Raw genomic sequence first — 14,911 nt, 5'->3', positions numbered from 1 at the left:
TGTGAACTTCGCAACAATGGTTAATGATTATCTGTCGAGAAGCATTCTATGACACTGTGTTGTAAACTTGTCTGGATATTGTTTGGCAACAGGTTGTTTATTGTTTGTTAAAATCCTGATCCAGAGTTACTTGTAAGCAATACATTCTTTATTCATCGAAGATTTTTAGATATTGATTTTTGACTGTTTATATACGAAAACAGGTAATGGTTATCTAGGAAGACACTTATTAGTATATGTCGGCGAATACTGTTGATCTAAATCTGGTCTTCTTATTCAAACATTAAACTGTCTTCCTATGAAATCTGTGGTCTACATAAATGTCAGAGCTTTGCAGACAATCTTCATTTAGTTATAGTTTGTTTTAGTTATGTCAGAAAAATAATTTATCAACCATGTCAACATTAGTGACGTCATAATAGTCACGTTTTGGGTGTCGATTATACCACCATAAACTTCACTTGGTTACTTGATGTAAATATACATGTAGATACTTTATTGCGTTAGAAACAAGTCACATCGCCCGTAAAAGTTTGTGTCTATTGTAACAAATGATGTCCATATCCAATAAGAACTCGTTGTGTGATTAATGTTACCTGCCGTGTGATGGTGTAAAATACCAAATATCTCTCGGCCAATCAGAATGCAGGATTCTCACTTGAGGTATAATAAATGCTAGATAGTACATTATTTATGTATTGCAAAGTAGAATCATTGACAATAGAACAAGGTTTCATTCCAATTAGTATCAAAGATAAAGCGATATAAAAGATATATAGTTAGATAAGCAAGTAGATAATATATAAATATCCCGAGGATATCACTGTCACCCGAGGCGAAGCCGAGGGTGACAGTGATATTCCGAGGGGTGACACTAGGCACTGTCACCCTCTAATGCAGGTAGTATTTATTTTATTATACCAAAAGTCTAGAAACAAAATTACTTTTCAAGTATTTGCAATATACTGAAACATTTTAACTGATTTTAGCAAAAGTCGAACAGTCACCGTCGGAAGTAGAATAGCATATCAGCTTCTACTAAGTAGCGCTAACTATCACTGCATTATAAAAAAGAATACTCACAATAAGCATTTGGTGAAAATTCTTGTTGTCTTGTCTCTTGCGTTTGTTTAAATCTTAACGTTTTTGTAAATCTCAATGAATTTTGGTTTCGTCCCGTCGTCTGATTACAACATTAGCAACGTCACGAAGACGCTTGAAATCGCATGTCTTCCGTTCACCTAATGACCGACGGGTTCTTAAAAACGAACATATAGCGCTTTGACGGTAAGCGAAAAGACGTGAACGGAAAGCTCCGTCCTTAATATGATATTTTTACTGATAAACAGACTAATTTGGCAAAACTATTACTAAATAGCTCCAGATAAATTTTGAAGCGTCGCTTCAAAAAACAAAGATGGCGTCGAAATAAGAAACGAGTGCGCATCTTTTTCAGGCGGTTAATATTTTGCACGGTCAAAAATACACTATCACCCGTTGCCAGGGGGTTGCTACGAACGTGTCTATTGTTTCCTATTGTTCTAATGTTACCTGCCGTGTGATAGTGTAAAATACCAAATATCTCTCGACTAATCAGAATGCAGGATTCTCACTTGAGGTATAATAACGCACATTAGTGTCTTCTGAAAGTCTATCATAACCTCTGGCAAGCAAGATGAAGGTTCTGTTAAGTAAAATAAAAGTTTCTTGCTAAGAAATAAAAATGAAATATGCTTACACCCTATTTATTGATCATTGACATTGTTTGACATCACAGAGGATGTCCTGTCACTTTGGAATTGCTATAAAATTGTCAAAAACGTATTCATAGAAAAAATATTTTTATTTTCACAATTTAAAAGACCGATCAAAATAACAAAACATCGATGTTTACACCTCCCATCATATAAAACATTCACAGACGTACATTTAGAAATACGAGATTCATTGATATATTTCAAAACATTTCATTTAACGCTATCGCATGTTACAATATTAACGATTTAAAAACTGAAGACAAACCAATATCTACCAAGTGTTACAAATATATTTCATATTCACTATCAATCAATTAGATCAAATTAAGTTCGGGTCCCAGTTTCAGGAAGATTCAAGAAATCCCTTAACTTCTGCAATGCTTTCCTAAGTAGTTAAGGAATTCCTTTAAGTTAAGGAATGTTCATGAAACTGGGCCAAGAATCCCAGAAGGCACATTATCTTAATGCTAACCAAGATTTGTGACCACAGTTAAGCAAACCATATTAAATATCACAAAAGGAACATTATATTTTACGTTATAAAGGTCATTTGACCACACACAGTTTGTACACATTAACAACCTGTTTTATAAATCATTATGTAACATGAACTACGTGAAATACATTCCAAGTATCACCGAAGACTGAAATGGGAGTCTTTGGCCAATTCTTCCTAATCATGACAGGGAGAACCTGGCCTTGTCTTAGTTGTTACGCTCTCTCAACAAAGAAACTACTGATGCAACTGGGTCATTCGTACAATCTTTGTGTTCTGGATTGTTGACTTCGGCCAACAGATGTATAAATATACAAAACATTTAGCAAGTTTAGAAATATCATTAACGTTATCATAAACTCGTGTTATGATTTCAGTCCGAAATGGCAAGGTTTACAGTACTTTACAGTCTTTCATCGATACGTCTGACAGCACAACTGGCAAATCGACTAAATGTAGTTGATCATGAGGGAATGTTTTCCTTTCACATAGCGTAAGGGGTGTATCCATGGATAGGCACTACTGTAAATGTCTTTAGGATAGGCTATGTTATGTACCTACTTGCTTAACGACATATTAACTTGATATTGTTACAGCGTCCATATCATATCTTTTCGATGACAGTCAACGTGTTGAGTTTCCTACTGGCCAACGAAGTTTGTACCTCTGCATCATTGTTATTGTCCGGCTCGCGTATGAAAGATCGTCTGCAGAACTTCCGCACTGAGAACAGGTCTGAGAGGAATTCCCTCCGAAGGATAATGTAAATCCACGGATTAAGGATCTGGTTGACTGTTGCCAGGCGCACAGTCAACAAGTCGACCCAGTTCGGCCCACCACTTCTCTGGCTTTGTTTCAGCAACACTTGAACCTAAAAAAACAAGAATACTGTTTTAGACAATCTTATTATCACCACCATGCGTTGATAGAGTATATAAAGAAAAACAAAAAAGGAAAAAATACAATTACTTTGGCTGTACCGTTTTAAATTGCAATCAGAGACGCAAGCATTTATCGAAGCGTTATTTTTTCAACTAGTAATGGAAGTCTCAAGTTTATTTTAATTTTCATTATTTTTATTAATGTTTTTTAATTTGTTTAGCATTTAACAAACAGATAAGATCTTTTCAGAGATAAATTTAATGTACATCTGTGTGCAATCTAGTTGGTTGTAGCGAGAGTGATTTGGAGACATGATATAGATCCACGTTAATCTCGTGCTAATTACGGTAACGGCTTTTCTAGTCTCATATAGATTGCCTACATTCAACAAAACGTGAATGCACTTGACAGAAAGGACGTAACAAAATTATATGTACTATATATATATATATATATATATATATATATACTCTACTATAATTAAAATTCGTGAGGAATGTGTGCAATTTCATTACACTTAATGCATGCTCCTCGAGTCACGATGGTATTTAGTCCGTAAAACCGGGACAAACAAATTCACAGATTTTTTAAAAAACAAAATGTTTGTTTAAGAGCACACACTCAAAAGGCAAGTATTTAGTGGCACATTTTATGGTCATATTTATATTTAAAATAATTTAATGTTTTTTAAACCAAATTTTATCAAATCAAATGCATGAAAGAATATGAACCACCTCCTTAAAAATCCGGAAACATTTTGGTCTGAAAAAACGAAGTATTTTCTAACCGAGTAGGAACTCACATGAAGTGTAACTCACGCAAGAGGAAGCGATTGACATTTTTGTTTTCTAACTTCTATCTCATTTGATCAATGATAGTGGGAAAATTGAAACGTAACGAAAAGTACTGGTCTCGAATGCTTAATGATGTAATGTATCATATAGCTTTTAGGTTATGTTAGTTCCTAATTTTTTTTTTCCTTTTTCAAATTTGATGAGATGTTTTTTTTTATACTATACTTAAAGATGTATGGTCTGTGACTTGTTGTATTTTTGGCTTAGAAAAAGTATTTAGAGTGTTCTACATATTTTTCTCTGCCTCTCTAAGCTTTAAACATTCGATATTTACCGATATTTGTAAAGTTCGTTTTCGCAAAGTTATTAAAAAATTAAGTTAAAATATTGATTTTTAATGTGTACACGTTAAAAATGGCTGGGAAGTATCCGAACTGTTCCGATCTATTCAGATCTGTACGGGTATTGCCAATATTGACCACGTGATACGGCTCGGGAGGTTCCGATCTATATGGGTATCGCCAATGTCGGCCGCGTGATGTAACTCGGTTTTCCTATATTACCCGACAGTTTGATACATGGCGTTGACTGTAGCGGTTCTTTCAAAACGTGCGACATTTGCCGCTATGTCAACAGTATTTTGGCGCTTTCATGGATCTGAACTATCATATATAAGAATCCATATTCACACATTGTTTGTTTTATGAGAGTTTGTGATGGTACGGTCGCGATACACATATTCATCTAAAACTGCAAATGTATAATGAATGAGCAATCTGATTAAAACCATTCAAAACCAATAAGCGCATTGAAGATATGTTTTTAATCAGATTGATGAATGAATTCAAACCCGTGCTTTTACAGTACAGAATTATGAACTTGCAACACTATTTGATGTTTTCCTTATCCCACATAATTTATCTGTTAGTTTGAATGAAATATTAATAAATATTAATGTATAAGATGTGATATATATCATCTAATGGTTTCCACTGAGTACAAACAACATAAACGGTTCCATTTCACTTTAATCGGCCGGTAGTCGGCATTAGCAGATTATGGCGCGTCGCTGTTTAGTCTATTAAGTGTTATTTAAAGGCAGATCCTCAGCGTTTTAACAGTAATGGAACTCTGAATTTATCATTAGACTTGATGCACTGTACTCGACGTATATTTATCGATAAGTCAACACGAACCAGCCACCTGTAATTCCAATCGATTACTTGATATTGACATATGTACGGGTATATATTGACACTTTGTCATAGGTTTTTATACAGACCACTGGGCAATGCACTTTACATACACCCGGGACTGCCCATATTGTGTTAGATGATTTATGTAGATAATACATTTATTGACCAGAAACTTGTAATCCAGTATTGTTTTATTGTATCTATTCGAATTGTAGTAGATGGTGTAGATAAAATATTTATTGGCCACAAACTTGTAATTCGGTATTGTTTTGTTGTATCTATTCGTCTTGTAATAGATGGTGTAGATAAAATATCTATTGACCACAAACTTGTCATCCAGTTTTGTTTTTGAGTATTTGCATTTATCAGCATTGTGATAGATGATACAGACAGAGCCTATATTGAACATAAGCTCGTAATTCAGTATTGTTGTATCTACTGTCTCATTGTGGTAGAGTAAAGACGATACAAAGTCTATACTAACTCATTGTTGTTTAATATTGTTTTGATGTAAGTATACTTCAAGTTATATTTCGAATGGTACAAAGGAAATCTGAAATTGAAAAATCAAGCACGATAGAGATATCAAAAGGTATTCCTTAAATCAACTGAGCTGTTAATGTTATCAAAATCACCCATGCAAAAGCAGAATATAGCATGATTCAAACATAAAATTGAATAACACTACTATTTCGTGTTTTCAAGCCTCATGTATGGCTTCAAGATTCGAATGAGTTAACGATTTAAATATCGGCTATTTGATGCTGAACTTCCGTCAGATGACGCCAGACGAACTTCCGCTACACGGCGCTATACTCTGAAGGGACATGTAACAGAGCACCATTAAACATAACATTACCTTAATGAACGGCTGAGTCTTCCTGACGTTAACATACAATACGTGATAAAGAGTGCTAAACAGCATGACTTTCCTCAGCGTTTTTATGGTGTTGTATTCTAAAACAAGCGTGTATCATTTGAATTATTGACAAAATCCCCTTGTACTAAATGACTGACTATAATTTACATAAATAATGAATAATTATGTATGGTATTAATTGCAGGACTGTGATGTTTAATCACTATTCTGTATTTGCATATTACAGAGTTTTCTGCCCTTGCGGAAAAGTATTAATTGTGACGTCATGTGTTTGCGAGCGTTACATCATACTTTTCGGAGAAACGACGTGAATTGCGTTCACAAAATAATGCCGTAACAATCGATATCTTCCCGCAAGGGAGCTAACTCTGCAATATGCAAGGACTGGATTGCGTAAGTAAAGAACACGTCGACAAGGCGTATGCATACAATGCAAATGGAAGGATTTTATGGTTGCTAATATTACAATATGAGCCTGTAAATGCATCATTACTTTTATTGAAATGCGAAGAATACAATGCTATACTACCAATCAATGATTTATATATTAAAACTACCTGCATGTAACCCTGCGTGGAATTAAGTACTGAATGTTCATTGAAATAATCTGATTTTTTTTGACTACATTATTACTTGATTTCTATGTAAATAATGTATATATTTTATTGTATACTATTATTCACATTAAATGGTAATATACGATTAATAATTAAAGTTTTTGTCCATCCCAATATTGCTGTTGTGATATTTTTCTGGCAATGTTTATGACTACCCCAAATGTTTTACACAGCTACATGTACATGCTGTCGTAATGGTCAATTAACACTTATCTACACATGGAATAGGTAGGGCATCAGACTGTAAACAACACTGGGCGGTTTCCTGTTGTTAGATGCAAACACTGTTCACGAGTTTGACAGGATATGATATTACAATGTACCTATTATGCTCCATTGCCAGATCACATCGTTGAATATATTTGTTATTTTTTGGGGCCGCGGTGGCCGAGTGGTTAAGATGTCCCGACATATTACCACAAGCCCTCCACCTCTGGGATGCGGGTTCGAATCCCATGTGGGGCAGTTGCCAGGTACTGACGGCTGACCGGTGGTTTTTCTCCGGGTACTCCGGCTTTCCTCCATCAACAAACCTGGCACGTCCTTACATGACCCTGGCTGTTAATAGGACGTAAAACTAAACAAACCAAATTTGTTATTTACTTACAACATAAGCTCATTCCAAACAACCACCAAGGAAATTCCAATTTATACGTTATATGGATGCGATATCGTGGACGAATGTGTGGCATGCCGTAACAATCGGGTGCCTAAGGTCACGGTGGTAACGAGACTACACATTCGGTACAAACGAACTGCGAACAAATAATTTAGGAACATGTTTTTATAAGACAAACAAATCAAATCTCCCTTATTTCTTTTTTACATATCTTTAAACACTTGTTATGATATTTTAAACAATTGGTGCAGCTGCTTAAATTCAATTAAGTCGATTGTTTGAAAACTTCAATAAAGGAAACACTTTGGTCGAGAAAAATGACGTGTTTCCCGACAAATCTATAAACCACATGTGGTATAAAAATTGCGGAATAAATCGACAGCGGCGAATGATTTTCGTTCTCTGTGATTCCAATTTATCTGTGAGAATGAACAAAACAACCCCAGGTTTGGGTTTTATTAGTTTAACAGCGATGGTCATGTAAGGAGGTGCCAACTTTGTTGGTGGATGATAGCCGGACTACCCATAGAAACAAAACGACCAACGGTCAGTACCTGGCAACTGCTCCACATGGGATTCAAACTCGCTACCCTGCAAAGGTGGGGCGCTTTTGGTTATATATGTAGACATTCGCGAAACGACAGAGTATTCTATAATGCCTTGTTTAAGACGGTATCTTATATACATGTACACTGCCTTACGCGATGAAGTCGTTATAATGCAAGGAAATCTCAAAAACACAGTAAACCTATATACACCGTACTTATGGATGCGTCGAGCAATTACAAGAACAATGCATAATTACCATATCAATGGTTGTTCGAAGGCTCCAAGCTCTCAACCGCAGACATAAGACACCGCGGCAGTAAAGACAATGTATGATGTCTCTTAACAAATATTTCATATGTGTCTTATGCCCAACTTTTTTATTTATCTGTAAAACATGTTTTAATATATTTCGTCTTTATTGCGTCTACAAATATAGCTACCTAATAATAAAAAGATATTATAACTAAAAGAGGCAAAACTCTATTGTTTCTGCATTTTAGGTGTCCTTTGATCCTCACAGCGTACGCTTCTTGATAAGGGCCATTGTTAATTTGACAAATATAATACTGAAAAAATGCAGACGGACGGTATAGAGTTCTTTCTTGATCAAGTCATATAATAATAATAATAATAAAGAACAATAGATGATCATAGCGATAGGACATTATTCTAAATTGGTTTAAAACGTTAATAATGAAAGAAACTGATTGAAACCATAGCTAGAAGCAATATTAAATATCATAGTTTGTGTAACACACATCAAAATTCTTGAGTGTTAAAAAACGGAATAGTGTTTTTCAAAAGATAAAGGAAAATTAATGTCCCTATGAATGTTTACAATTCAATAATCATTGTATGTGCTGGTACTCAATCTCTATACATTTTACCTCACAGTCCCCACTAATCAATCCTTTGCACCACAGTAAACCACGTTGGCGATTGAAATGCTATTTTAGACAAATATTCAGATGATGATGTTACAAAATATAAATATTCAGCATTCATTTCCGTATATTTGCGTCATGAATCCATAAACGAATATTATGTGACGCAGGCTGTTCGTCAATTACCACCGGACTAATTATGCTGAAGGATTATACTACATTCCAGCCCGTAATCTGCTCCGATTGATTGTAATTGGTATGATGACGTGATAAACGTAATATTGTTCTAATTGTTATCTTAATGCATACTACTCTCTAGTGTAAACACCAATGATACGGTTGGGATATATTATACAATTATGGCCCTCTCTGAAGGGATACATCTAGAATTGTCTCACTGAACATAACTCTTTCCAGGGAGAAAATTCTAGATGTATCCCGACACATAGGGACATTATTATTTCATTATACCGCACAAAATTAAAATAAAAAATCATGAATTATTTCCCAACAGCGTTGCTAAATTCGTCGGGCTGCAAAAAAATAAGCAACAGTGTCGCCATTGTTGCAGAAGACGTCAACTTCCGGTGACGTGCGGAGCTTCCAAGGGTTATTTCCCTAGGGTTATTTCCCTCGCCTTCCGATTCCGGTGAAATACCTAACTTATTCAATGACATGTGATCAAATTTAATCCAATCAGAACATTCGAAATGAAAGTGAAGCATAATAATATGGGATAATGCAATCATATACTTATTCTCCGACATGCTGGATAAATTAGTTCGTAATTGATGAAAATGATAAATCATGATGACATACAAATCATGTGTTTGTTTGGATTTGCGCTTATCATAACGTTCAATGTTGGTGTGAACCTCGACCTTGCTAGCACTTCTGCTAGTTTATAGGGTATAATGATTTATATTGGACACGTTTTGCTTTCTGCAAAAATCAGTAAATGAAATCGAAAATAAGATTTATTACAAAGCTGGTGTCTATTAAACTATGTCATACGGTCATATTATAAATATCGCATACTACGTGTATTGTGACGTCACAAGTACATGTAATTGTGATTTCACAGTCAAAATATGAAGTCTTATGAGTATCCTTGGAGACGAAAAGTCACGTCCAAGTGTGATTGTCGCCCTTCTCTTAGAAACGGAATTGAATGTTCTGCTTTTCTTTCCATTAATACAGTCTGTATTAGTAAAATAATCAATATAAGTAGTGGTAACGTAATATGAAATGTATTACGCAATAAATACATTGACACTCGCCTTAATCCTACAGGCTCATTGTGTATCACATTATTGAACTTTTTTTTAAAAAAATTCTCATATAAATGAACACCGCCCACATTGAATGTCCCTACATTTTCATTTTATAACAAATCATTTGCTGAAGTTGTCCTTCCTGTAAATAAATATGATTATTAATATCAAAGATGGCGATGACAACGTGGTAGCTCAATTTGTAGGTAAAAGACCTATTCATTTGATACTAATTAAGAAGTTATTGATAATATCTTAAATTTTACACCATTTCGAGGATGTTTCATGTCAACATACATGTATGTCTATACAATGTAGTATTATCATATAAAGTCAACTCTAGTCCAGCATTAAATGATCCGTTAACTAACTGTATAGTTGAAATTAAGAATTATTGACAAAATAGCATTACCTAAAACTCACGGATAATAATCAAACAAACAAACTTTAAATTTGTAAAAACACTCGTGAAAACTTGATCAAATGTGTAATATTCTTTACCACGTTCTACTATTTGTGTTTCTAAAATACTTGTTGTATGAATATTTTAGGAAGAGAAAGCTAATAACAATTTCCCCAATACATCTGGCTTAAAATGCTCTCTGTTCAGTATGCATTTCCCTACAGGATGTGACTATATAGTGTCTGTCTGTCTATCCGAATCCTTGTTTTCAGATGTTAACTTAATAAAGGGTATATGGGTATGGCTGAAGTTTCATAATTATTAGTGTATGAGGTAAAACAGAGTGGTAACTAGTCAACTACAAAGATCAAATTTGCTAAAATCTTTTTGTTGGTTTACAACATAAGTAATGGACAGTTAGATAAGAAAAAACAAATCTAACACATACTAAACTCAGAGATTTCCTGGTAAATTTAGTATTTAGGGGTGTCAGGTCAATATCTTAATTGTTATTTATATGAAAACAATGTCATCTCCTAAGTGGCTTCATTTATTTATTGATATCTACAAGATGACTGGTCTAAACAAGGTATAACAATTGGGAAAAATCAGAATTGTTATGTCTAGGTCAAGGTCACTGATGCCGTCTGTATATTCTCTAGTGGATTTATGTATTACTTACATTTCAGTAATTTTCTATACCAATATATATTACTTGTCATAAAATGCTGCCTATTTTGATAAATTGCTGGGAAAATGGTGATTTTTTAAAATTAAAAATTATTTGTGTATTTACCTTTTAGCTATCAATAAGAACATTATTTGGGCTACATTTGTATTTTGCATCGATTCTTTTACGTTTTATCGTCGTTTTTTTTAGATAATTTAGTTTCATATTATTACGTTACGACACATAAAACATACCATGAGTGGGAGCCAGCATACAGCAAATACCATAGTGACGGTTACCAGGAATACCATCTGAGCCACATTATTCCTTAAACATCGTGTGGGGTTGTTGTCGTTTTTACCGCAAGGCATATTGACAACACTGCTGTACCTTCTCTTCTGTTGCTTTAGCTTTACAGAAACCAAAACATTCATAATGGCTGTGAATGCAATGATTCCAATACCGAGTGATGCGTAAAGAATCGCAAAGACACTGTCCATGATAAGTGTGCTGTGAAAGTTGAAGAAGCACCATGTTCCTGGGTACTGGGTAATATTATGTCCAAGTCCGAATATTGGTAGGCATCCAAGGACGATTGCCAATGACCATATACATAATAGAGTCACCACAACTCGTCGACGTGTCACTGTCGTATTGTAGGAATATGGAAACCAGACAGCAAGGAACCGATCAAAAGACATTGATGTCACAATACAGATGGTTGCAAAACCTGCAAAAACCATCATGAACGCCAGGTAGTCGCATGCAGGTTGTCCACCACGAAATTGGATGCTATTAGCATACACCAAAAGAACAACAGGCGCAGTTGCCAAAATCCCAACCAGATCGGTTATAGTCAAAGCCAAAACGAGGCAATAAAATGTCTTCCATTTGTGAGTTTTAGCCGACCGAAATAGAATAAAGATGGCGATGATGTTTCCAAGGGTACCGATACTGGCTGTTATACAGGACGGTACTGGTGTGACATTTTCAGGAAATTTCTGGAATTCTGGTAAAGAATCTGTTGTTATTTCTTCAGCTTTCGAATAAACGACGTCATAAGCTACGGTGGTACCGTTGTTTGCTATGAAATCCGGCATGCCGGTCATCCTATCCGCCGACATATGGGGCTGCTGATAGAGAACAGTGTGTGATCCTTAACAGAATGTCAGTCAGGTTGTCACGCGTCTCTCAGTATCGTACTACTAGTGGGGAAAACACTTGAATGTTACCAGCGTAGATGATAAGTCGTTTTCAATATATTCCTCGAAACTTTATCATAGAAACAGAAAAAAAAGAGACAAAAAACTTCAAATTTCACGTCCTTCATTAACTTGAATACAACATACGCGATATAACAGGTGCACACGAGCTACAATAATACTATAACGTTGCATGCCACATATATGTTTACTTCCGCAGTTCATCTAAACATACAAATATATCATTCTACTTGATATATAACTGCTCCATTTGAGCCCTAAAGGCACACAGACGTGATTTGATAATGAAACGCGCTAAATGACGGCATACCCTATGCTCATTAGCTATACTAGGAAAATTGTATCGATTCAAGCTCTAAAAACACATTTTCACGGTTCGACGTGAAATGGATTTATGATCCGTGTGCACTGTTTATATAACTACAAGATAGTTGAACCTTCCGTATTGCAATAAAACTCCTCCCAAAGATGTGTTGTTTCCTGACAGGTGGTCACATTAGTAATAAAGCTCTCCGCCCTTACAGGTGGGCACGTCTCTGCTACTGCTCTCTGTCTTGATCATCACAGTCAACTGTACGAGCCACACAAGCCTAGGTGATGAGTGCTAACGCCAATCTATATCTCATCGTGTGTGGAGTCAGCAGCAGTTGTTTATTTCACATCTCCGACACAGTCTCCCTTCGGAGGTGTTCATCACATGAATCTTATTGGTCGGCGCCGATGTTTTGAATTGTCAAATCACATGTCCATATATTTTAACAAGTTTCGAAATCCATTGTTATCTAGCTTGTGTGTTTACCTTTGGTTCATTTTGAGTAAATAGACGAATTGTTTGTGAGCTGTACAATGTATTTATTATTATATTTTTGTCCTTTTTGTAACAATTATCATTTAAACATGTTATAGACGAAATTTGAAAAAATAAATACCAAGGAACATACATGCATAGGACGAGCGTCGAATAGATACATGGGCAATGAAAACAACTGAATGCTTTAAACAATTAACAATGTATTTACATAAACGCAATTTGCACTCAATTATCTGTTATTTGTGGGCCTAGCACCAGCGAGTGAACACTTTACCTTAATCGCCTTGTTACTACGTCCTTCTAGACTTGATAAATGAACCAAAATAAGTTATAATAAAATCTATAACCCAATCGAATACCATAGTAACGTTTAAAGGTGTATCAATAACAGGCGAGTCAGGGAAAATATAATGATATGGATACTACTAAAATATTATCTTAGTAATCTCTTTTGTTGACGATAAATCAACTGATTGATGACAAGCAGATCAACAACCATCCAACCCATCTAGGACTATTTCGGTCAAACAAATACAATATTCCCAATGAGATCATGATTGCGGTCGCAAATTATATCTATATTCATCAGTCCTATATCTTTAGGAATGATGATTGGTTTACTGGATACTGATTATTTATTATGAGAAAACAGTTACGGATTTTGTAAAGTTGTAAATCAAAATAACATTTAGTATGTAAAGTTTATATACAGATAAATATAACGATTTCCAAGATCTTCTACAGAGGTTTGAATGATTACTAAAAATCATTTTTGCAACGACGATTTATGTAACTTTTATGTCTTCTCCAAAGGCAATTTCGGAACTCGGAATATGAGTTAGAAAGCGAAATATGCGAGTTTAGTAAACTACATTAAACAAAACTACACCGGTAGAATAAGATTAACAGAAAATGAACGATAGTTAAATCCAGTGGTAGGCTATACATTGCGGATATATTTCACGCACAAGTCAGGTTGTTAATTGAAAATATTGAAATTCGCCACAAGTGTCACAAATAATGTAAACTGTTATTCATTTGTTTCAAATTCTATAACGTATATGGACATATATCCGCGGTTTACAATGTTTTTTTTTGTTCAGGGAAAAGTTCACAAGGATTGTTTCGTAACAAACATATTCGTCTTTTGTAATTTACTCACTGTATCTTAGTTTATATAGTATTGTATTAGTGTAAATATGATCATCGACACAAAAATCATAAGTGGTATAGCTTACAAGATACATTTGTATTATATAAGCGTGGACATTTATACGCGAGAGAGGGAAACTTTCTGATAACTACGCGAAGGGCATTTAATTGCGAAAATTAAACCACCGAAAACTTTATGCGTGCAAATCGCGACATGAAGCAGTCGTTGACATATCAATGTTTACAATATTTATCTTTACAGAAGCGATATTTTATCTGATATCTGTCCCTTTAAAATGATATTGATTGTTTGTTCATCAGATCGCATGGCCTACAGTATAGGTGACCTATTAGTACTAATATCTATCCTGAAGTGAGCGGGATGGATATATGGTTTGGTGTAATGAACCTCCGGAGTTTATTACAATAAGATATATCACTAACACACCAGGCTGCCATGGAATGACATGACATCACATAGGATGTTAGGACCTCTGGAGTTTATTACAATAAGATTTATTATTTTTCTGGATTTTTTGTCACTTCCCATTGGTCAAAAACACGCCACGTGCTCACCGATAAAAAACTATATTGCACGATTTTTCCGGAAGTAGTTTATAGAAAAAGTATATTGCACGGTTATTTTTAGATAACGTTATCATCTACGTTACCAAAACGCTTCGTGTTCCTGGCGCTTTGAAACA

The 14,911-nt window shown here is 34.9% G+C and overlaps 1 protein-coding gene across 1 annotated transcript; it reads right to left on the bottom strand.

Moving 5' to 3' along the window:
- Positions 1-1,824: 1,824 nt before the first annotated feature.
- LOC138325826 (prostaglandin E2 receptor EP4 subtype-like) lies at positions 1,825-12,860 on the bottom strand. Its single transcript, XM_069271763.1, has 2 exons — positions 11,276-12,860; positions 1,825-3,124 (listed from the first exon to the last, which is right to left on the bottom strand). Exons 1-2 carry the CDS (start codon positions 12,143-12,145, stop codon positions 2,858-2,860), a joined length of 1,137 nt encoding a protein of 378 aa, XP_069127864.1. The 5' UTR covers positions 12,146-12,860; the 3' UTR covers positions 1,825-2,857.
- Positions 12,861-14,911: the final 2,051 nt, after the last annotated feature.

The sequence above is a fragment of the Argopecten irradians genome, chromosome 6, assembly GCF_041381155.1.
Source record: "Argopecten irradians isolate NY chromosome 6, Ai_NY, whole genome shotgun sequence".
NCBI classification, from domain to species: Eukaryota; Metazoa; Mollusca; class Bivalvia; order Pectinida; family Pectinidae; genus Argopecten; species Argopecten irradians.
The sequence above is the reverse complement of the archived record's forward strand: the minus strand, read 5'-3'. Positions and strand labels throughout refer to the sequence as shown.